This window comes from Rattus rattus, chromosome 3 (assembly GCF_011064425.1).
Source record: "Rattus rattus isolate New Zealand chromosome 3, Rrattus_CSIRO_v1, whole genome shotgun sequence".
Taxonomy (NCBI): domain Eukaryota; kingdom Metazoa; phylum Chordata; class Mammalia; order Rodentia; family Muridae; genus Rattus; species Rattus rattus.
Genome location: NC_046156.1, coordinates 78,768,020 through 78,793,407, shown reverse-complemented (window position 1 = coordinate 78,793,407; position 25,388 = coordinate 78,768,020). Strand labels below are relative to the sequence as shown.

General features: G+C 37.1%; 1 protein-coding gene across 1 annotated transcript in view; it reads right to left on the bottom strand.

Annotated features, from left to right (window-relative positions):
• Zbbx (zinc finger B-box domain containing) overlaps positions 1-25,388 on the bottom strand; it is a 91,404-nt gene that overhangs the window by 5,623 nt on the left and 60,393 nt on the right. The window contains exons 13-15 of the mRNA XM_032898239.1: positions 14,078-14,228; positions 12,245-12,367; positions 3,692-3,949 (exon numbers count right to left, since the gene is read on the bottom strand). Of these exons, the coding sequence (XP_032754130.1) occupies positions 3,692-3,949; positions 12,245-12,367; positions 14,078-14,228 (532 nt within the window). The remainder of the gene's footprint in view (positions 1-3,691; positions 3,950-12,244; positions 12,368-14,077; positions 14,229-25,388) is intronic.

The following is a 25,388-nucleotide window of genomic DNA, read 5'->3' as shown; positions in this document are numbered from 1 at the left end:
TATTTCAAAGATATTTTAAAGACACATCATGTCAAAAATACCATTATCAAACTTTTAAGATGAATGAAAATGTTCTCGATCGGACTTAATCCACAGGAATTTTGAGCAAGAAAGAAACAGGAAGGTAAGCTTAAGATAAATTATGACTCACTGAGATGTATTTATTACTCTCTTGACTAGCATGTGTATTAGCTTTTCATGGCTCAAAATCTCCATGTCAAGATGCAGGTCAGAGGCCCGTATCTTCCAGTCTCAAGATATAGGTACCAGGTGTGCCTTCCATTTCTGGATTGTAGTTCATTCCAGATGTAGTCAAACTGACAACCAGAAATAGCCATTATGGCATACGATTCAAGAAAGTGAGTCTCAAATAAGGGATTCAAATAAATTAGTTTCATTGTTTGTTTTAGAGATGAATTAATCTGGTTTTTTTTTCAGTTTTCTTGAGTTTTAAGAAATAACACAAACTTTAGAATGAACTGTCAATATTTTACTGTTTTTTGACTAAAATGTGGCAATTTTCTATAGTTATCTTGGCAGCAGTATTCTGGTGAAAATACTTTGCAAACATCTATACTTTCATTCTATTAAGATTTTAAATATGCCCCTCTGATTACAATTTAAAAGTACTGTGCAAAGTAGCAGTAATCTGTTTTTAATGAAGTTACAATACACCTCCTTCCTTTTAATCTGTACCTCGATCTTTGGGAAGGTGTTTACTTCAAGATTGAAGCATTCCCTTTTGTAAGGAGGAGGGAAACTCAAAATGCTGGAAGATGATTATGTGCACTGTATATTCTGAAGCTGCTTTCTGTGCCCAGAGATCTAGTTGCAGTCTGGGCATTGTCTTTGTCATTATTACTGAAGTATCTCCTGTCTCAGTGTTTTGTAAAAAAATGTTCTCCTTCACCTCTAAGAGGATAATAAAGATCTGATCAGCCTATGGCTCTGCAGGAGAGTTAAGACAGAACTTCCTATCCAATGAGGGGGACCCAGGTGGAGGGGTCACCCTGGGGGTCATCATGAGGGAGTTGCTGTTAGGACAGGGATGGAGCAGGAGCAACCATGGTGAGATCAAGATGGAGGATAACAAGGCACATGGCCAAGGTGGCCAGGTTAGAATCGATGAGTATCTTGCCTAGCTATCGTGCCAAATGTTATTATGAACTATAATAGGTCTCAATATCATTATTCTGGAATAAGGGGGAGATAGAAAAGCCCCAAATAATACTTTTACATCAAAATAGATGAGAAGCTCACAAGACTCCTAAGAACTCTCCACACTTAACAGAAACAGTAAGGATTTTCAGTAGGAGTATGAGCAGACGACTTCCTCAGAGAAGCTGCCTGCAAGCTGAGCAGAGAATTACAGCAACAGAACTTGAATACGCATTCATTCACGCCAGGTTGGGCTTTATTGTGTACAGAAGTCACCCAGACTTCTTAAACCCAATTAATCTCCTTGTTTCTACAAGAAAAACATGAGTGGGACCACTTATATGGTCTGCCACTGACTTCTCTTGCTGGGGTGAGTATAAATATACCCCCTAGTTAGGGTGTTTTAAGAATAGTAAGATTTTCTGAGGGTATGGTGTTTTTGTTTGTTTGTTTGTTTTTTGTTGTTTGTTATCTTAGTGGGGTTTGTTGGATTTTGTTTGCTTTTGTTTTTTTTTTCTTATTGCCTGAAGTTTTCAAAATTGAGTTGGATCATGCTTAGAAAAGCAGCAGAGCTGTCTAAACTTAGTAAAGGAAAAAGAGGGCTACTAACATCAAAGAGACAGAATAGAAGGGTTGGGACAAGAGTGGCCTCTTCATGTAAAGTTGGTTTCAAACTGTGAATGACTTTAAGAAGTTTGCCTCCCTGATGTTTTGTTACTAGCAGACAGTAGCAGTGTTCAAGAATGCAGGAGCTATTTGTCACACTCTTTGAAGGTATTCAGGTTAGAAATAGAATGACCAAGTAGACTTCCATCCTAAACTGTGGTCTGTTACCCAGCAGCTTGGGCACTGGGGCATCATCTCAGTCCTTGGGCCCTTGTTAAATAATAGAGACATACTCAGTAAGCACATGGAGAAGATATCAATGGATCTGTCCACGTGTTCTAGATTGGGAACAGCTGCTTAAAAGTCACAACAGCTCAATTCCTACCCCCACCCCACCATAAAGGATTGGCAGAAGATTTCATAAAGCTGAAGATATTAAGCTTCCATTAAATTGAAAGAAAGATGAATAAAGAGCTTTTAAAATTATTTTTCATTATAGTTTTAATGTGTGTGTGTATTTGAATACACACACAAACACACACACACACACACACACACACACACCAGTGCATACATGAGGATGTCAGAGAAACAGGGAGAACTCAAACATATGTGTCCCTGTGAGTAATTTCTTCCTTCCTTTTTTTTTTGTTATTGGATTTTTTTGTTGGTATTGTTGGATTTTGTTTTGTATTTGTTTATTTTGTTTGGTTTGAGGTAGGGATTTCTTATACAGTCCTGGCTATCTTGGAATGCTGTAGACCTGACTAGCCTGGAATTCAGAGATTACCTGCCTCTGCCTCCCAACTGCTGAGATTAAAGTTATCTCCATCACCCTGCTGGGATAATATTCTAGTTGCCATATTTGACCAATTGGCTTTATACACTGAAACATCCTGCTGGCCCCAAACATGAAGGTTCTTATGTCACAACTTGTTTATGTGTTTAGGTTGAGGAGGACCACATACAATTACTTAAAATATGGGGTACTAAATGTTTTTGTGTGGTTTGGGGGATATCTAAGGAAATAAGTTATAGGGGAAGAGAATGCCTTTCTGTTTGTAGAGTAAGACATCAAAATGAGAAGGAGCCCACCCTTGAAATTGCCTAGAGGGCCAAATCCAAAATGCTCAATTGTACAGAGACCTAGAACCAAACATGACTGGTAAAAAAGGAAGGAAGGAAGGAAGGAAGGAAGGAAGGAAGGAAGGAAGGAAGGAAGGAAAAAAAGAAAAGAACCAACGGAAAAACAACAAAAATCAATCTATGTAATCATTTTAAATGACATTCTGCTGTACTCATAGACTGGTGTCTAGCCCGAGTCTGATCAGACAGGTTTCATCCAGAAACTGATACCAGATACACAAACCCATGGCCAAATATTAGTTGGATCTCTGAGAATTCTGCAGAAAAGACAATAACAATTTATGGAAATCCACAGAATCAACCGCTGTGGGCTCACAGGGCCTCACATAGACTGAACAGACAACCAGGGTGCTTGCCTAGGTCTGACCCAGGCCCTCTCATATATGTTACAGTTGTGGAGCTTGGTCTTCTTGTGGGTCTCCTAGCAGTAGAAACAGGGCTATCTTTCTCTCATTCTTTTGCTTCTTTTTATAACCATTTTCCACCACTGCTTACCTCATTCATCCTGATTAGGAGAATATGGGCCTAGTCTTATTGAAACTTGATGTGCCATGTTTGATTGATAACTATGGGAAGCATGACCTTTGCTGAAGAGAAACAGAAGTGTACTGGGCATGGAGAGGAGGTCAGAGAGCAAAGGACTGGGAGGGCAGAGGGGAAAGAAAACTGCAGTGTGCAGTTAGGAAGTAATATATGAGAGAAGAATAAATAAAATAGTAAAAAGAAAAGAACTGAATCAGAGTACAGAGCTAACATTTTACGAGCAAAATCTAACATTTACCTGCAGGGTTTCTCAGTATATTTAATTCTTTCTCCAAAGTGTCTAAAGCTTGTTGATCAACAGTGTTGCCTCCGAAAAGCTCATTCTGTTCAGTGACGTCAATGTATTCAATTTCTGAAATTTCAGAAGCAGCTCTGGATGGAAATTGAGGGTCTGCACTCTTTGATCGGGTATAAGAGGATAAAAGGCAGCTGGTGTCTTTTTGATCAGAGTTGGAAGCAGGAATATTTGCTGTTGATGGTCTCTGTGATTTCTGGCCTACAATAAGAAAAGAAAGTAAACAACTGCTTTCAGATCCCAAGTACAAATGAGGTAGGGTGGCACATGTCTTTAATCCCATAATCCCTCTGGAGGCAGAGGCAGGAGGATTTCTCTGCTTTGGAAGTCAGCCTTGGCTGGCAGACATGGCTACACAGAGCAATCCCATATTGAAGAAAAAAAAGAAAGAAAGAAAAATAAAGGAAAGGATAAAAGGAAGGAGGGAAGGAAGGAAGGAAGGAGATCCTACATGTGTGTGTGTGTGGGGGTTGTATACTTGTTTAATTTATAGTGTGCATACAGGTGCAAAGGTTTACACATAGGCACACATGTTAGTGGAGACAGGATTTCTCATGATCTGGAGCATCATCCAACTCCTTTGAGAGCAACTGTCTCTGTGGTCTACGTTTACCAATTAGACTCCACTGTTTAGCCACTGATCCCTAGTGTTCCTCCTAGACCCACCATCCCAGGAATGGGAACACAAGCACATATCATAGTGCCTGACATTTTACATGGGATCTGGGGATCAAACTCAGGTCCTGGTACTTAGAAGGCAAGCACTTTACAGACAGAATCATTCCCTGTGCCCCACCCAACATTGCACATTAACAATGCTAGTTACATCCCTGCTGAACACAAACCAATAGAGTGCATCAAACAATATTGGAAGGAAAGACAGGTTTTGATTGTCAGTTATTTGAGCTATCCACAATTAATTAATCTCAAATTACATCCATGGTGATAACTCCTCTGGAGCATTTTCTGCATTCAAGAAAAGAGAGCCTAATTTTAATAGCTGTTAAGACAAAATATTATATGACAAGTCAACTTCAGACTAGTGTAACACACACGCTCTATTCTTGTCTACCCAAAGCTGGATGCCCTTACCTGATCCTGAAATTCTAGGAAAATTCTACAGTCTGTCTTGAGAGGGAGAAAAGTTATATATACATGGTATGTTCATAAACAACTAATTTTACTTAACAGGATATTTATTTATTTATTTATTTATTTGTTTGTTTGTTTATTTATTACATTTGAAGATATATAGTCTAGTATTGAGGGCTAGGCCAAGTCAGGACTTTTCCTGAGGTCCCAATGCATGGAAAAGGAACTTAGTTCCCCAACTAAATCCAGATACAGGCTTGGCAATGCTTGGCATGTCCTGGGGCCAACACCTTGGGGAGCCGCAGTTATAGATCATGAACAATCAGCAATTCTCATTGTATGGATGAATTTGGCTGGCTTTGTCTCATTTTTCTTTTCAGAAGAACTGTATACAAGGTGTTATACTTTTTAAATATTTTACTGAAAATAGATTTTTCTCTTATATGATACATCCTAACCACAGTTTCCCTCTTTCCACTCTCCCTACTTACCCTGCCATCTCCCGGTTCTTCCCACTACCCCTCCATTTCTCTTGCAGAAAAGAGAAGTTTTCCAAAAGATGACCGCCAAACAGGACAAACCAAGATATAATGAGACAAGGAAAAAGTCCTCATTGTGAGGTTGGAAAAGTCATCACAACAGGAGAAAGGAATCCCAAGAGCAAGCAAGAGTCAGATACACCTTCTCCTGATGTTAGAAGTCCCCAAAAAGCGCCAATCTAGCAGCCATAACATATATGCAGAGGACCTGGAGTAGGCCCATGCAGGTCCCATGCTCACTGCTTCATTCTCTGAGAGCCCATATAAGCCCTGCTCAGTTGGTTCAGAGAACCATGTTCTCCTCACGTTCTCCATCCATTCTGCCTTCTCTAGTTGTTGCTTCCTCTCTTCTGTAGGGTTCTAGATAATTACTTGGTATAAGACATCAGCTTGTGCAAAAATGCTAACTGTAACTTCCCCATCTGCTTAATCTTTACATGCCTGGCCCTCCCATTTAGGAGCTTGTCACTGACAGGCTAGTATCTAAAAATATGGATTTAAAAAGAAAATGAGAGTTCATGTTGAAATTTTATAAATTTGAATTCATTCTCTAAAGCTACTGGCCCTTCTGTGACACGGTCCCAGAGCAGACACACTCAGGTTACTGTTCTTTCACGGTTCAGACAGAATTGTTTGCATTTCGGAGGTTGGCTCAGTTGGTTTCTTTAACATGCAATCTTCTGCTACAGAAAGAATGGGAAAATTTTAAATTCCATGGAGCATAAGTAATTCAAAATTTTCACTTTTTTGGCAAAAAATTCTTCAACAAAAGCTATGGGAATTTTGAAGAAGTATTAGAGTCAAAGATTCACTGAACATGTTTATCGCTTTGAGTTACCACCAGATTTATAGAAGTATTTCAAGTTAAACAAATAATTTAAAATGTAAATTTATAAGCTCTTAAAATGATCTTCATGTAAGTTTTGAGATATGCTGCTGTTATTCTTATAGAAATCATGATTGAACATTTCCTCAAAACATTGTGTCACAATGCAAACTCAAAAATTTAAATTAAAAAAAAATTGGTTATGAAGGTCACCCTATATAAAATAAAGAGTAACTTAGTCTCTTTTTCTTCCTTTTATTCTATGTTGAATGTAGTAGATATCCTCAGAAGCCCCCAGATGCAACATGTAAATAGTTAATTAAAACTCACTAAGAAAACACACAGAGGGTATGGATTGTGATGAACATTACAAAAACCAATTTTTAAATTACTTTGCTAAATGTAATTATGAATAAATTAAGTTTCTGACCCTTTTGTGACTGTGTGCAGAACAATTTCTGAAGAAAGGTAATCACCAGGCATTTGCCTGTGTATTGATTCTTGTTAAAAATGCCCTCATTATTTTGATGACCAAAATTGAAAGTGGTTTTCCTTTTATAGAATGTGGGAAGACGCCATATGCCATTCAAAGCCAAGAAGGAACAAGCCGCCACTCCTTCATCAGGTTCACCCCAGCAGAAAAACAGCTATTGCAGGAATTTTTTACAGAGCACAAATGTCCTGGATCTCTGGAAACATTTCTTTTTTCTGTGTCATGAAGCCTCATCAAATGCAAAATTTAAAAACATTTATGTTTCTCATTGAAACAGCAAATAAAAAGAAGGTGTTATTAGTAAGACCTGGGATTCTCACAACAACAACAACAACAACAAAACAGAAGTGAGAAAACAGTAAAATAACACAGAGGCCCTTCAGAAAACTCAGAGAGGACTCTAGTAGCTGCTGCTTTCAGCAGCATCTGGATTCCACTGAATTTGAAGCTAATTGATCCCAATTGAAAGAAATGTGCCCAAGGGATAGATCAGATATGCTAGCACAAAACAAAAGGCCATACAATCCCCCATGCTGGAAATGGACTCCACTATTGTTTGAAGTCACCAAGACACAGAGACTTTATTTATTTATTGCTCCTTCAGTTTCACATCTCATTTACTTCAGAATTTAATTTTCGAGTGCCAGTTGAAACCATCATCCCATACTAAGAGACACATGCAAACACACACACGCACACACACACACACACACACACACACACACACACACACACACACACACACCATCATTGAAAATGTAGTATCTGGGAAAGATTAATTTGATTGATTCCAGTCAGATTCTAGATATAACCAATTCCTTTTGATGATACCTTAAAAACACATGTTCTATACTTAGTACCGAAATTATGATAAATATTGAAAAGAAAAAATATGATGGTATTAATGAGCACAAAACCACTAATGAGATTATGACACATACATCAATCACCAACTAATAGTTAATGTAATTGTTACTACTATTCTATATATAACACAGTTATAAACATGAATCAATTATAGCATGTCACTTGCTACGGCACTTTTTTCTGTGCAGGTGTAGAGGTTGGTAGTCAGTATAGAATTCCTTCCTCCATCATTCATATTTTTTGAGACATTTCTCAAGGAACCTGGAATTCACTGATTCATCTTAGACTGGCTGGCCAAGCAGGCCCCAGGGATCTCTTTGTTTTTACTTCTCTAGTGTCTGGATGATGGCCATGCTCCACTGTCCCTGACTTTTATTTGAGCTCTGGGATCAAACTCAAGTCCCCTTGCAAGCATGGAAAGCAAATTCAAATTTTTCTACTGGGGCATTCTCCAGCCTTCTTGCGTAGCATCTTAGCAACAAGATTTTTATCAAAGGATCAAAGAGTTTGATCAATAAGTAAATTGGCAAAATATTAATTATTAGAATACTTGTTATCCTGCATGCTTTTAAGAATTACTGTTAAAAATGAAAATGTGTTCTCAAAGGCTTCTAGGAACACAAAGACCATTAGCTGAGCAGCATGGTTTTGTGGGTAAAGTGCTTAGCTGAGCAGCTAAGAACCTTATTACATGTTTGCACTGACTGAGAAAATCAGTTTGTGATCTGACGTATGATATAACCCACACCTCATCTTTAAAATTAGAATTTAAAATACAGAATTACACAGTGAAATGTCTTAAATTCCATCCAACTCTGAGAGCCTGTGAATTAATACCTCTTTCACTTCGATGATAAAAATAATTTGTTAACCTCTAAATCTATCAAATACTGTGCCACAATTAAAGTACTCAAAATGAATCAGACATCACCCTTGCTGTCAATTTGCACTCCAGAATACTAGAACCAGTCTCTATCTCTGAGGAGTATGCAAGTTCCTTCCTGCTTTCTAACAAATGAGCATGAGGAAATATAAGTTAAACATTAAGCTTATAGGAGAAAGAAATAACTGGGTGAAGGACCAGGGGAGCAACATTATTTAGAGTGGCCTCAAAGACCTAACTGAGGAGGTAGAATCTGATCTGAGATTGAAAGTAACCCCATGGAGCCTTAATGGGTTACAGAAGAAGGGTTGAGGAAGCTTCAGCCTGGCCAACCTTGATTATGATGACAGCAGGAATTAGCAACCTCCACCTTCCAACCTGGTCCAGCTCTCCCAACCTTAAGCAGGAATTTACAACCCTGACAGTGATCAGGCTTCACTACTTGTCTGAACTTATAGTTTTGTTTGTTTGTTTGAGGTTTTGTTTTGCTTTGTTTTTCATCCAGAACCTAAAGTGCCTTAGTATGTAGATGAAATATCTTCCACCACCCATATCCTAGTCACACAAACCTTAACCCAGAGACCCTGGACTCCCCCTGGGTGTGTTCATTGCCTGGGTTCATGCAGATCGAGATCCTGCACTGTATCCACTCACACCCAACTAAGCTTCACTCCCTTCTATCCAGCTAAGTGTGCAACAGTACTGGCAATACCGATGGAGAAGTGGACACTGAGCGAGCAGCACAAACTCAAGAATTCTGAGGACAGAGTGGAATTCTGCAAAGCATCCTGAATCAGAGGGGGAAGCATTTGCTTAGGCTAAAAGTAAGAAGAGTATTGTCTGTCTAAGAACAAAGAGAAGACAATGAGAGAACAGGATGGGACGAGATGCCATGAGGAGAGGTGTGGAGGAACTTCAGGTACAGTCATTCATCAGAAGGAAGGTTTTTTTGGTGGTAGTGAGGGGTGGGGGCGTGCATTCCATTCCACTGCTAGCTGTGATATGCTTTCAGGAAACTAAATGTCACGATCTTTGCTCACATTAAAATACAAGGCCCGGGCTGGAGAGATGGCTCAGCCGTTAAAGGCTAGGCTCACAATCAAATATATAAAATACAAGCCCCATAAATTATAACATAGGTAAATAATTTTCTGACTGAAAATCTGAGTAAATCACTCACTTATTATAAACAGTACTACTGGTGAGAAAGTTACGAGAGCTTTACAAAGAGTAAAAATGAAATTGGAGCACAAGCCAAAGTTGGAGAGCTAGCCAGGGCTCACCTGGGGAGTGCAAGTTGAAGAGCTTAAGTTTGGACTGAGTTTTCAAAGTCATTTACAAATGACTTGATCTTAACTACTGCAAATCAACTTGGTATGATGATGTCCAGCTGAAGGTGTTCTACAGTGTTAAACTTAGAAACACAGGAAATGTTGAGGGAGGTTGAATGAGAAAGACTTGCCTCTAAACATGTATGTATTCTATGGTTTTTACATCCACAGATTTAAGGACCTTTCAGAAATTAACATTCCTACATACACTGGCATCAGTTCAGAGTATAAAATTGCTGTAACCTGCTGCACTGCCAAGAACATTTAGTTTTATTTCAGGCCACTAACTCTGCTGCCAGATTCATTTCCCAACTCTCTTAACTGGCCATTGGTATTACCTTTTAAAAGCTCAACTAAATGTCATATAATCTCTAATATCTGACATATCTATTTTAACATATCTACTTCCAAAAAAGGTAGCACACACAGGCCTCTATTTTAGTTGATGTATTATAATTTAATTTGTAGGTTCTTATATTGAGCAGCCTTATCAAAAGAAGACTTTGGAAGAATCTACAGCAACACCACAGAGAATGATTGACAACTGCAGATTATCAGGTGTTTTGCTTATAAAGATCAACATTTCTAATGAGGAGATCAACAGATTTCCATTAGAACATGTTTTTTATTTGTCGTGGACATTGGCATCTGACAACATCTGGATGGACTTCTGGGTCAGCTGGCAATGGCTGGTGTCAGACATGTGTTGCAACAAAGGGTTTTCATAGTAAATTACTCAGTGATGCATCTGCCCCAGATAGATATGTAAAAGCATCTGGCTATTTACTTAGGAAGATTTGTCTTTGTAACTGAGTTCTTACACATGTGCTTAAATTTATTTTCAACAGTATACACTGACTTGAAACACAGTTCCTTCTCCCTGACCAGAAAGCAGGAAGCAGAAAACATGAGGTTTCTTTTAAATTTGATGTGATAAGTATCTAATTATTAAACTCCAAAAATTTTATCATAAATGGATGGTCTGATACAAAAAATATTATGTCTGATGGTGAATAGACAGAAGTTTATGTAGAAAATATCTAAGCTAGCAGAGAAGACTTATTTAGAGAATTTAGGGCAAAAGAGACTTATAAATCATATGTATATAAGAAACTCACATGTAATTAAATTTCTGTCTTGAAGAGAGGCTTTAAGCCAAAGCAAATGGCCCATTTTGTCAAGTATTCTTCATAAACTGCACTCTCCCTGAGATAAGGAAAGTGCTTATGCATCCTTTCATCCCCAGACCCTCACATGGTGTTAGCATGCTATACATACCAGTGTTTAGTTGACTTAATTCTTTTACCTACATTTATATTAGACACAGAAAAAAAGCAGATATACTATAACATATATGATGGAATAAGAGAAATAGTCTGACCATTCTACTAACAATGCATAAGGTAAATATCTGTGATAGATACCCAACAGTGTTTTATCTGTGTACACATAACGCAGAGAAATAAATGTAATCATAATCTTTAAAAAATAAAGTTCCCAGCATGAAAACAGAGCATTAGATTTAAGATTAAATGATATTGATCTTGCTTCTAAGATGAAATCTCATTATAGTTCAGTTACTTCACAAATGGGTACAAATCACCATAATTAGATCTCTAAGTCTCCATTGGATCCCTCCTCTCAGACCTTGGGGAATCCAATAGAAATAGAGGTATAAGGAGTCAGAGGGATGGAGGACATCGGGAGAACATGGCCCACTAAATCAACTAAGTGAGGCACATATTGGGTAACAGAGTCTGAAGCATCAAACATGGAACCTACAAGGGTCTACATCAGATCCTCTGCATATATGTTGTATCTGTCAGTTTGATATTTCTGTGAAACTCCTAACAGTAGGAGTGGGTTTGTCCTTCACTCTTTTGCCTGTTTTTGAGATTTTCCCCCTGTATGAATGCCTTGTCCAGCCTCAGTGTGAGGGCTTTTGCCATGTTTTATTTTATGTTGTTTTGTCTGTTTGGTTGTTGAATCTTGGAGGTATGTTCTTTTCTGAGAGGATACAGAGGGGTTGCGGATCCTGGAGAGACAGGAGGTAGGGGCAAGGAGCTTGGAGGAAAAAAGGGAGGGGAAACTGTGGTCAGGTGTATTGTATGAGGGAAGAATCTATTTTCAGTTAAAAGAAGAATCAAGTAAAAGAACATGAAATATAGCACAAAAACATAGCTAATATGTAAAGATATTCTTTGAGGATTGCTCAAAACATAGCATGTGGGCTACATTTTTGATATAATTCACCAATATGTTGCTATGGAAAATAAATAACTAGGAGTATAATTTATCTTTGAAAGAAGTAATGAGTTTATTTGGTGGCTTGATTATCTTCCTTTATCTTTTAGAGTACAGTATAACTACACAAAATTTTCAGATGACTAATAACTTGGCAAGAATCAAACAATGAACTGCAGTGAGCCAGCAACATGGCACTTCCTCCTCCACATTGACTCTACCTGTCTTTTGCTGTTGCACATGTGGAAGTGGATTTTCATCACTCTGCTGATCCTTCAAGACATCGGTACTACCAGCACACCCACTTAAGCTGCTCACAGGGACCCACAGTTTGTCTTCTGACACTGAAAAATGATAATGCATAAAAGCATGAAGTAAGTTAAGTCCCACTCCCATAAATATTCAGGGAACACAGTAGAAGAGAACATGGAGAGAATGTTACAGCCAGAAGACATGAAGAAGGACTTAGAAATGCTCTTATCCATATGATGCACCCATTGCGATCATGGACTCTCAAGAGCAGCAGTTGTCTGCACTAGGATTTCACAAGACTTTACACATTTTCAGTGAGTTATAGATAGAACAGGCACTCCAGCATTCCTACTCCTTCCTGGAAATTCAATGAGAGACTTGCTCCAAAATAAAAAAAAAAAGGATGGGAAATGTATAGAGAAATCACCTAATGCTGACGTCGCCTTTCATATTCACATGGGTACCTATCTGCACATGCCTATATTCCATGCATCTGTGTGCATGTGAATGTGTATGTGCACACAACAGACAGACAGACGCACAAATAAATATCAAATAAATAATTACATACATGAAAAGTAAAAGGTAGTAATATCAGTACTATAATCCCTTGTACTATTCAGAAATTCTTCTTGACTGGAGAATTCCCTCCACAAAGGACTGGGAAAGCTCACAAAAATTAGGAAAATAAAACAAAAAAAATCTTCAAATTTCTTGAAAAGTTGGAATTTTCAAGATTCCTGAGCATTCCTTCCCAAGGTTATAGAAATACTTCTGGAGAAAACTGACAGGTCAAGTAGCCAAGAGGGCACTCCTGGACTGCTGATCTGCCTGAGTCATTGGAGAGCTACTGTGGTTTAGGGATTGCAGATCATCAATCATGCTAGTGTGATGACATTCAGTGATAACAAATAAATACATTAGCATATAGTAAGTCTTAAAAAGAAAAAAATCATTTTCTTTAAAAACAAAATATGTTAACAGTGATTTTCCCAGGGTCCTCTAGAATTTTGAAAGTTTGACACATGCAAAAAGAGAAGATGAACATACAGTGACTCAGAAATTGTAGCCTTATATTCTTATACTTTAATCTTAAAACCATAGATTCATGCATATGATAAACTTGGAACACTACTAAGTGAAATATGCTGGTCTACTTATATGAATGAGTTAACCAGAATAAGAAAAATAATACAAGGAGAGAGAAGAATGCGAGTAGTCAGGCACTAAAGAGAGAGGATAAGAGTTTAATGAGAATAAAGTTTTGAACTAACAAGATATGTCCTAGAGACGAATGGCACTCTTGCTATATTAGAATATGACAATAAATAGTACCACTATGCTGTACACTTAACAGCAGCCAAAAAGTAGATTTAAGTTATTTTTAGCATAATAAAAAAGGTATCAAAATCATGGAAAGAAACTGAAATTACAGATAAATCTTAGAAATTTAGGAGACCTGGGTAATTTTATGATTTGTTATTATGACAAATTTTAAGAAACTATCATAAAATTCTTAGCTTATGAAGAGATTCAAAGAAATTTACTATTTGTGATACAAAATAAATAATGCTTTCAACTTCTTCACATGATCCTTTCAATATTATTATTAGTCTTTTCCTTACTTTGTAATATCCTCAAACTTGTCAATTCACATGATTTCAATACTTTCAGATAAACAAAGAAAATTCGTAGTCACTGAACAGAAATGCCAATGATATTTTAAATGGTGGCAGATTTTATAATTGAGTTACTATTTGCTTATAGTAGCCCAAAGATCATGGTTCCTGATCTTAAGTTACCTGTGGATGTTATCTCAGAACATGAATGACTGCCTTTTATGCTTGATGATGGGAGGGCATTTAGTCTTTCATTTTTATCAGCAGGAAAGAACTTCTTAGGTCCTTGATAGCGTTCATTTACAGGTTTTCTTCTGAGGGCTACTTTTCGTAACTAGAAAATAACATTTAACACTTTATGTTCTAGCTCATTAAAACAAGGTCATGCAATCATTCATTCATTAAGCAACTTACTATAACTTTGACACCAGTTTTGCTGTAGTAACTTTTACACTGTAATATGGAGACAAAAATAATACAATATTTATATCCGATTAATACAAAAACTAATTATAAACTGAAAGTTGTTATTAATCCAAGTAGATTGAAAGTCAAAAACAAGTTTTTCCAGGTGTACTCATTCCTTTATTTTCTTCCCTTAGAACCGTGCCTTTTCATCCATCCTAATGCTATGACCTCATGTTGTGGTGAACCCAAACCATAAAAATATTTTTATTGCTGTTTCACAACTAATTTTGCTATTGTTATGAATCACAATGTATATCTGATATGCAGGATAACTAATGTACTAGCCTTGTGAAAAGGTCATTAGATTCCCAAAGGAGTCACAACCCATAGTTTTAGAGCCACTGCCTTAATATATTTTCACATGAAGTATGTTGAAATGAGGAAATGCCTCAAATGAGTACATATGCCTCTGAACTATTATATGTGTTTATAAACAATTTCAAAGATGAAGTAAAAGGGAAATGAGAAATCTGATGTGATGATGCATATAGATGAACTTGAAATTAACCAGATACTCAGCCAAAAACAAATATACCAAAAACAGGGAAAACAAAGAGAAATAACTTGTGACATTGATATAGTAGTAACCTAGAAAATCTACCCTGTGCCCATTAGAATTAATAGATATTACAACACCCAACTCACTGTTCAGATTATGATTGTGATTAAAAAATAAAAACAAAATATGAGCACTTAGAGAATAGGAGGATTTCTGTGAGCTCAGGGGTAGCCTGGGTTACATAGTATCTTACAGTTTCTATTTTTGGGAAAAAACACCATGACCGAAACAACTTAGGAAGGAAAGGATTGATTTAACTTTCACTTCCATATCAAGGTTGACCATCAAGGATGACAGGACAGGAACTTAAGCAGAGCAGAAAAGGATCTCAACTTGAGAAAGAAGCTGATACAGAGGTCACAGGGTAGGGGTGGGAGTGCTCCTTACTGGCTTGCTCCCTATGGCTTGCTAATCCTATTCTCTTTAACAATTCAGGACCACAAACCCAGGATGGCATCATTGACAATGGACTGCCCCCACCCCACTCCCAATAATCACTAATAAAAAAAATGCATTAGGGGAAGAGAGATGGATTCTCAGAAGTGTGGACAATCCTGAGATCTCATGGGAGAACACCACTTCTGCTCACATTACTGTCCTGAGAACAACCTGTCTGGTGACTCTGGAAACAGGAACATAGGAACACTCAGCTGCAAGAAACTTCCAGTTTCTGCCTGTGCCCAGAACTCAAAGCCAGTCATCAGGAGCACTGACAAACCTGAGAGCAAAGGAAAGACCAACTCTTCTGCTCCAAGTGACATGACCAGAGGTTTCAGGACACATAAACCAAGAGCATCTCTCTCTTGCCAGATCCAGCTGAAAGGAAACAGGAGCACTGACACACAGGCTTACAGGAGGGTCAGGGCACTGTCAGAGAAAGCAAGACAAGCTAACACCAGAGACAACCTTGTTGGTGAGAGAAAAGCACAGGAACCTAAGCAACAGAAACCAAGGCTACTTGGCATCATCAGATCCCAGTTCCTCCACCAAAGCAAATACTGGATATCCACATACACTGGAAAACCAAGATTTGGATTTAAAATCACATCTCATGAAGATAATAGAGGACTTTAAGAAGGACATAAATAACTCCCTTAAAAAATACATGACAACAACAGGTAAACATGTAGAAGCCCTTAAAGAGGAAACACAAAAATCCCTTAAAGAATTAGAGGAAAACACAACCAAACAGATGAAGGAATTGAACAAAACCATCCAGGATTTAAAAATGGAAATGGAAACCAAAAATAAAGCACAAAGAGAGACAACCCTGGAGATAGAAAACCTAGGAAAGAGATCAGGAGTCATAGAGGCAAGCATCACCAACAGAACAGAAGAGATAGAAGAGAGAATATCAGGGGCAGAAGATACCATAGAAAACATTGAAACAACCTTAAAAGATAATTTAAAAAGAAGTCCTAACCCAAAGCATCCAGAAAATCCAGAACACAATAAGAAGATCAAACCTAAGGATATTAGGTATAGAAGAGAACGAAGACTCCCAACTTAAGGGTCCAGTAAATATCTACATCAAAATTATAGAAGAAAACTTGCCTAACCTAAAGAAAGAGATACCCATAAACATACAAGAAGCCTTCAGAACTCCTGTCACAAAATGGTCAAAACACCAAAGACACAAAGCGAAGAAAGAATATTAAAAGGAGTAAGGAAAAAATGTCCAGTAACATATAAAGGCAGACCTATCAGAATTACACCAGTTTTCTCACCAGAGAATATGAAGCCAGAAAATCCTGGGTAGATATCATACAGAATCTAAGAGAACACAAATGCCAGCCCAGGCTACTATATCCAGCAAAACTCCCAATTAACATAGATGGAGAAACCAAGATATTCACATGACAAAACCAAATTTACAAAATATATTTCCACAAATCCATAACTACAAAGGATAATAGAAAACGCCAACAAATGTAGGGAAACTTCACTCTAGAAAAGGCAAGAAAGTAATCTTTCAACAAACCCAAAAGAAGATAATCATATAAATATAATTGTACATCTAACAACAAAAATAACAGGCAGAAACAATCACTATGGCATAATGTCTCTTAACATCAACACACTCAATTACACAATAAAAAAAAGACATAGACTAACAGACTAGATACATAAGGAAGACCCAGCATTTTGCTGCATATGAGAAACACACATAGGTGACAAAGACAGACACTACCTCAGAGTAAAAGGCTGGAAAAAACTTTCTAAGCAAATAGTCCCAAGAGTCAAGCTGGAGTAGCCATTCAAATACTGAAAAAAAATCAACTTTCAACCAAAACTTACCAAAAAAATAAGGAAGGATACTTCATATTAATCAATAGAAAAATCCATCATGATGAACTCTCAATCCTGAATATCTATGCTCCAAATGCAAAGGCACATATTTTCATAAAAGCAAGCATACTGAAGCTCCAAGCACACATTGACCCTCACACAATAATAGTGGGAGATTTCAACAGCCAACTCACATCAACAGACAGATCATGGAAAGAGAAAATAAAAAGGGACACAGAGAAAGTAACAGAAGTTATGAACCAAATGGATTTAACAGATATTTATAAAGCATTTCATCCTAAAAGAAGAATATACCTCCTTCTCAGCACATCATGGTACCTTGTCTAAAATTGATCAAATATTCAGTTACAAAATAGGCCTCAATAGATACAAGTGTATTGAAATAATGCCATGCATCCTATCAGATCAGCACAGACTAAGGCTGGTCTTCAATAACATCAAAAGACAGAAAGCCCACAAAGACATGGAAGTTGAACAACGTTCTACTCAATTATAACTTGGTCAAGAAAGAAATTAAGAAAGTAAAGACTTTTTAGAATTTAATGAAAATGAAGGAACAACATACCTAAACTTATGGGACACAAAGAAAGCAGTCCTAACAGGAAAACTCAGCTCTGAATACCTCCAAAATGAAACTGGAGAGAGTATACATTAGCAGCTTGACAAAACACCTAAAAGCTCCAGAACAAAAAGAAACAAATTCATACAAGAGGAGTAGATGGCCATAATTAATCACACTGAGGGCTGAAATCAGCCAAGTATAAACAAAAAGTACTATACAGGAAATTAACAAAACTAGGAGCTGGTTCTTTGAGAAAATCAACAAGAGAGATGAACCCTTAGCCAGATTAAACAGAGTGCACAGAGAGTATATCCAAATTAAGAAAATCAGAAATAAAAAGCGAAACATAAGAGAATCTGAGAAAAATTTTAAAAATCATAAAATCCTAGTGCAAAAGCCTACATTCAACAAAACTGGAAAATCTGGAGGAAGTGGACATTTTCTAGACAGATACCATGTACCAAAGTTAAATCAGGATCAGATAAACCATCTAAACAGTCCCACAACTCCTAAAGAAATAGAAGCAGTTATTGAACATCTCCAAACCAAAAAAAAAAAAAAAAAAGCCCTGGACCAGATGGGCTTCATGCAGAATTCTATCAGACATTCATAGAAGACCTCATACAAATACTGTCCAAACTATTCAACACAATAGAAACAAAAGGAACACTACCCAAATCCTTCTATGAAGCTACAATTATGCTCATACCTAACTCATACAAAGACCCAACAAACAGAGAGAACTTCAGACAGAATCCCCTTAAAATATCAGCACAAAAATATTCAACAAAATTTTTGCAAACCTAATCCAAGAACACATCAAAATGATCATCTATCATGATCAAGTAGACTTTATCCCAGGGATGCAGGGATGGTTCAATATATGGAAATCATTCAAAGTAATCCACTGTGTAAACAAACTAAAAGAAAAACCCACGTGATCATCTCCTTAGATGCTGAGAAAGCATTTGACAAAATTCAGCATCCCTTCATGTTAAAAGTCTTGGAAAAATCAGAAATTCAAGGCTCATAACTAAACATAATAAAAGCAATACACAGCAAACCAGTAGCCAACCTCAAACTAAATGGAGAGAAAATTGAAGTAATCCCACTAAAATCAGGGACTAGATAAGGCTGTCTACTCTCTCCCTACTTATTCAATATAGTCCTCGAAGTCCTAACCAGAGCAATCAGACAACAAAAGTACATCAAAGGGATATATATTTGAAAAGAAGTCAAAATAACACTATTTGCAGATGATATCATAGTATATTTAAGTGACCCCAAAAGTCCCACCAGAGAACTACTTAACCTGAAAAACAACTTCAGCAAAGTGTCAGGGTATAAAATTAGCTCAAACATATCAGTAGCCTTCCTCTACTCAAAGGATAAACAGGCTGAGAAACAAATTAGGGTAATGACACCCTTCACAATAGTTAGAGATAACATAAAATGCCTTGATGTGACTCTAACCAAGCAAACGAAAGATCTGTATAACAAGAACTTCAAGTCTCTGAAGAAAGAAATTTAAGATCTCAGAAGATGGAAAAAAACCCCATGCTCATGGATTGGCAGGATTATTATAGTAAAAATGGCCATTTTGCCAAAATCAATCTACAGATTCGATGCAATCCCCATCAAAATTTCAATTCATTTTTTCATAGAGTTAGAAAGAATAATTTGAAAATTCATTTAGAATAACAATAAACCCAGGATATCAAAAACTGTCCTCAACTATAAAAGAAATTCTTGGGAAATCACCATTCCTTATCCTCAAGCAGTATTAGAGAGCAATAGTGATAAAACCTATGTGGTATTCATACAGAGACAGGTAGGTAGATCAATGGAATAGAATTGAAACACAGAAAAGAACCCACACACCTGTGGCCACTTGATATTAGACAAAGGATCTAAAACCATCCAGAAAAAAAGAGAGCATTTTCAACAAATAGTACTGATTCAACTGGAGGTCAGCATGTAGAATGCAAATTGATCAATTCTTATTGCCTGTACAAACTAAGTCCAAGTGGATCAAGGACCTCCACATAAAACCAAATACACTCAAACTAATAGAAGAAAACGTGAGGAAGAACCTTGAACCCATGGGGACTGGAAAAATTTCCTTAACAAAATACCAATTCTCTAATAGCAAGAATTTACAATGGGACCTCATAACACTGCAAAGCTTTTGTAAGGCAAAGGACACTGTCCTTAAGACAAAATGGCAACCAACATATTGGGAAAAGATCTTTACCAATCGTATACCCGATAGAGGGCTAATATACAAAATATACAAAGAACTCAAGAAGTTAGACCGCAGGGAGACAAATAACCCTATTAAAAATGGGGTTCAGAGCTAAATAAAGAATTCACAGCTGAGGAATGCCGAATGGCTGAGAAACACCTAAAGAAGTGTTCAACATACTCAGTCATCAGGGAAATGCAAATCAAAACAATTCTGAGATTTTACTTCACACCAGTCAGATGGCTAAGATCAAAAACTCAGGCGACAACAGATGTTGGCTAGGATGTGGAAAGGAGGAACACTCCTCAATTGTTGGTGGGATTGCAAACTGGTATAACCACTCTGGATATCAGTCTGAATTTTCCTCAGAAAATTTGACATTGTACTACCTGAGAACCCACCTACACCTCTCCTTGGCATATACCCAAATAATGCGCCAACATACAACAAGGACACATGTTCCACTATGTTCATAGCAGGCTTATTTAATATAGCCAGAAGATGGAAAGAACCCTGATGCCCTTCAACAGAGGAATGGATATAGAAACTGTGGTACATCTACACAATGGAATATTACTCAGCTATCAAAAACAATGACTTTATGAAATTCATAGGCAAATGGATGGAACTGGAAAATATCATCCTGAGGGAGGTAAGACAATCACAAAAAAAATACACATTGTATGCACTCATTGATAAGTGGATATTAGTCCAAAAGCTCGAAGATGCAATCCACAGACCACATGGATAACAAGGAAAAGGACCACCAAAGTGTGGATGATTCAGTCCTCCTTAACAGGGGGAACAAAAATATTCATATATATATATATATATATATATATATATATATATATATATATACATATATACACACACATATATATATATATACAGCCCCGAAAACTAGAGAATATTGATGAAGCCAAGAAATGCATACTGACAGGTGCCTGATAATAGTTGTCTTCTGAGACACTCAGCCAAGTGTGACAAATAGAAAGGTGAATGCTAGCATCAAACCATTGAACTGAAAACAGGCTCCCTATTGGAGGCATTCAAGAAAGTATTGAAGGAGCTGAAGGGGCTTGTAATCTCTTAAGAACAACAATACCAACCAACCAAAACTCACAGGCATTAAACCACTACCCAAAGCATACACACAGACAGACCCATGGATCCAGCTACATATGTAGCAGAAGATAGCCTTGTTGAGCACCAGTGGTAGGAGAGTCCTTTGTCCTGCCAAACTTTGACACTGCACACCCAGTGTAGGGGAATGTCAGTGTCGGGAGGTGGGAAGGGAGGTGATTGGGGAGGGGACACCCTTATAGAAGAATGGTGAGGAGAATGGGATAGGCGGCTTATGGACGGGTAACCCAAAAAGGGAATAATATTTGAAATTTAAATTTAAAATATCCAATTACAAAATTCCTCAAAGATTGGTCTCATAGAGGCATATTCCGGATTAAGATTCCCTCTTTTCAGATATCTGTATCTTTTTCAAGTTGATATAAGAATAGCCAGAACATATACTTAGCTAGACCCATTTTTTAAAGTATGAATCCTAGGAAGAAACAAGTAATTGATGAGCAAGACCTTTGGATAGATTTCAGATACAGTGATAGTAATCATCAATAATTAGTAATTCTGTGATCAATAGAATTAATGTTCAAATATACTTTGTTGCAAAAGATTTAATACCATGAAGTGATATTTATAACTCCAAATGCAGATAAAGATGGCATTTAAACATCCTAAAATAGGCTGGCAACCAGCAATGCATGGCATTCAGGAATCTGACTCCAATTTCTAGGACATTGTTTATAGCACTCCCAGATATTGATCAGCTCTAACATACACTGGTCATGCCATTGCCAATCTAAAAATCATTTTCTAAACTCTGAATTTAGATTATGGAAATTTACTATGGTGATACTTTTCTTTTTACTATATTTTCTCAAAATTATAAAGTTCACTATAGACAGTTTCAGAACCAGAATAATAACCAAGGACCTCCAATTTTCACTCACAGTATAGCCAAAAAACCTACTGCATGGTTCAAAAGGTAGTTTTACTTTCCAAAGACAAAATTCCAAAATGAACAACCTTACACTTAATTTGACTTTTAGGAAACATCGCAGCCAAAATTACTCTTTATTCTTGAATGTGAATTTTATACTTTAATATAAGATGATTTTTGCCAAGGAAATTATCACTTTGCTAATCAGGAGCTTATAGTTAACACATTGAATATCTGAAAGCAAGAATCCATTCTTCAAACTGTAACGCACCAGCACTTCTGATGGCTAATCTCAAACACTCCCATGATTGAACACTTCTGATGGCTAATCTCAAACACTCCCATTATTGAAGAGACTCCTGGTAATACAACAGCAAGCCAGTCATAAGCAGAGCACACTTAACTTGATCAACGCACTATATACTCTGCTTCTTTACATTAATATTTCTTGCTCAGGGGATTGTGTTTCCAACATTGAAACTTTGGAAAACACAATCAAACCATGGCGAATGACATCTGTCTCTTTAGATTCATAAATTCATTCATAATAAACTTTTATAAGTCATATTTATAGAAAATCCATGCCACTTTTCAGAGTTTTGAATTATTTGAATAATACATCAGTATAATAACAGTTTAAAATTATATTATATTTCACTTTGATTCAATGTATAAATGTCTATACTTTTTCTTCAGGCACATATATCTAGAATTGTCTTATTAATCTTTTTATATAAATAAGAAATTCTAGCATTGGTATAACTTAATTTTTATATCTTATATCTTTTTTATCATCACTATTTATTTATAAACACATTGAATTTACCTTATTATTTATTTTCCATTACTTTTGTGCCAGGCATGTGATTCATTGCTTTTCACTTAGTTTCTTCCATTCATGACTATATATTCTCCTTTGCTCAAAGTGGCTTTATACACTAGTAAACTAATTTAAAAGTATTGTATTTTGAAAATGTGTTTAAAACACTTGAGCTATCAAAATTATTCTTTATCTGAGTATCAACTGGACATGACTGTGTAACCTAGTAAATATTACAAGACCACAAACAATAAACTTCAAATTTGAAATATGGCTCTAATAAATGTGTGTTGCCTTAACAAAATAAATGACAAAATTTGTAAGCAGAAACATGATAAGGAACCATCTGTACACATTTTCTAGTAATTAACTTTTCTTTCTGAGAAGAAAGAGGAGACAGAGAAAAAAACTTGGTAGTTTAAGAGTTAAACCATCTGTGAACCTTTTATGGTTTTATGGACACTGACACAAGACACCACACAATTTATTCTAAGGTCTGGCTTTATTTTTTTCTTCACAAATACATTTGATGTTAGAATGCTGCCATTCACATCAGTACCCTGAGCCATTTTCTTTCTTTTTGGTGTTAATCTTGTAATTTTTATTGGATATTTTATTTATTTACATTTCAAATGTCATCACCTTTCCTGGTTTCCCCCCTGGAAACCTCCCATCTCATTGCACCTCGCCCTGTTTCTGTGAGGATGCTTCCTACCCAACCTCCCACTCCAGCCTCTGCACCCTGGAATTCCTCTATACTGGGGGAGTGTGTCCAGCCTTCACAGGACCCAGGGCCTCTCTGCCCAATGGTGTCCTACAAGTCCATCCTCTGCTATGCGGCTGGAGCCATGGGTCCCTCCATGTGTCCACTTTGGTTAGTGATTTAGTCCCTGGAAGCTCTGGGGAAGGGATGTCTGTTTGATTAATATTGTTCTTCCTATGGGGTTGCAGACCCATTTAGTTCTTTCATTTCTTCCCCTAACTCCTCCGTTGGGGTTCCCATGCTCAGTCCGATGGTTGGCTACCAGCATCTGCATCTGTATTGGTCTGGCTCTGGCAAAGCCTCTCAGGAGACAGCTGTATTAGGGTCCTATCAAGAAGAACTTCTTGGCATCAGCAATAGTGTCTGGGTTTGGTGTCTGCATGTGGGTTAGATTCCCAGTTCAGGCAGTTTTTGGATGGCCTTTCTTCAGTCTCTGCTCCATTCTGTCCCTTTATTTCATTAGAAGGGAGCAATTCTGGAATAAATTTTTGGAGATGGGCGGGTGGCCCCATCTCTCAACCAGGGGGGGGGCGGTCTGTGCTTAACCACAGGATACAGTCTCTACATCTGATAGAAAGCTAATAACCTATATATACAAAGAAATCAAGAAGCTACACTCCAGAGGACCAATAACCCTACTAAAAAATGGGATACAGAGCTAACGAATAATTCTCAACTGAGGAATCTAGGATGACAGAGAAAAACCTAAAGAAATGTTCAACATCCTTAGTCATCAGGAAAATGGAAATCAAAACAACCCTAAGATTCCACCTCACACCAGTCAGAATGGCTAATATCCGTGAGCCATTTTCCACTGAGCACCGTAAGGATAGATGAGGATAGATTCACTGCCCACAGAACAACTGTCATTCCCTAAGTGTAGGATTCCTTCCCTATATGAATAGATACATCAAACCATCATCACAATGTTCTGCTGAAAGTGGGAACATGAATTCTCATGTTTGTTCTTTGTTGAAAATAGACACCATAATCTACTGCTTTCTTCAATGGGACAGTTGGAAGACACATTCATGTGAAGTGGGACCTTAGAAGGGGAAACTGCTGCTGGGTAATTTTTGTGAGTTTCATTCTGGAAAAGAATTGGGTTTACATTCTCCTTGTACATCAGGGCATCTCTAGGAATGATCAACATTAGTATATATCTTTGGAAATTGCAGGCAATGGGTTAGGTACATATACACCTGTGCAAAATTATAGGTTCAGTGTTCCATTTCTCATGTCAGATACCTTATTGACCTGCCCCAAATCTACCCTGACCAGTTTTCTATCATCTTACTGCGCATGATATTATTTCTCTTAATACCACTCCCATTCCTCAGTATCTGAACAAATGTCCAATCTTGGATTTTGAAGAAATCTCAATTCCATTTTCATGTTTCAAAGACACTGTGTTTTCGTAGGACAGTTCCAAAACAAACAGCAACAACAACAAAAACAATCTGAGCCAAAACAAATGATCATGCGCTCATTTCATTCCCCCATATGTTATGATTTTTGGTTCAGTTTAGAATGCATAAAATGACTGTAAAATTAAATTTAAGTACTAATAAAAGGTTGGTTTATCTAATTTCCAAGGATTTTGTTATTAATAATTATAACTACAGAAGACTTCCTATATGTAAAATAAAGATTCCAAAACATTTTGCAATTTGGCATGAGTACAAGAATGAGCTTCTTTTTCTTTCTCCACTATTTCCTCCTTAGCCATATTCATGAAAAAATGACTTTC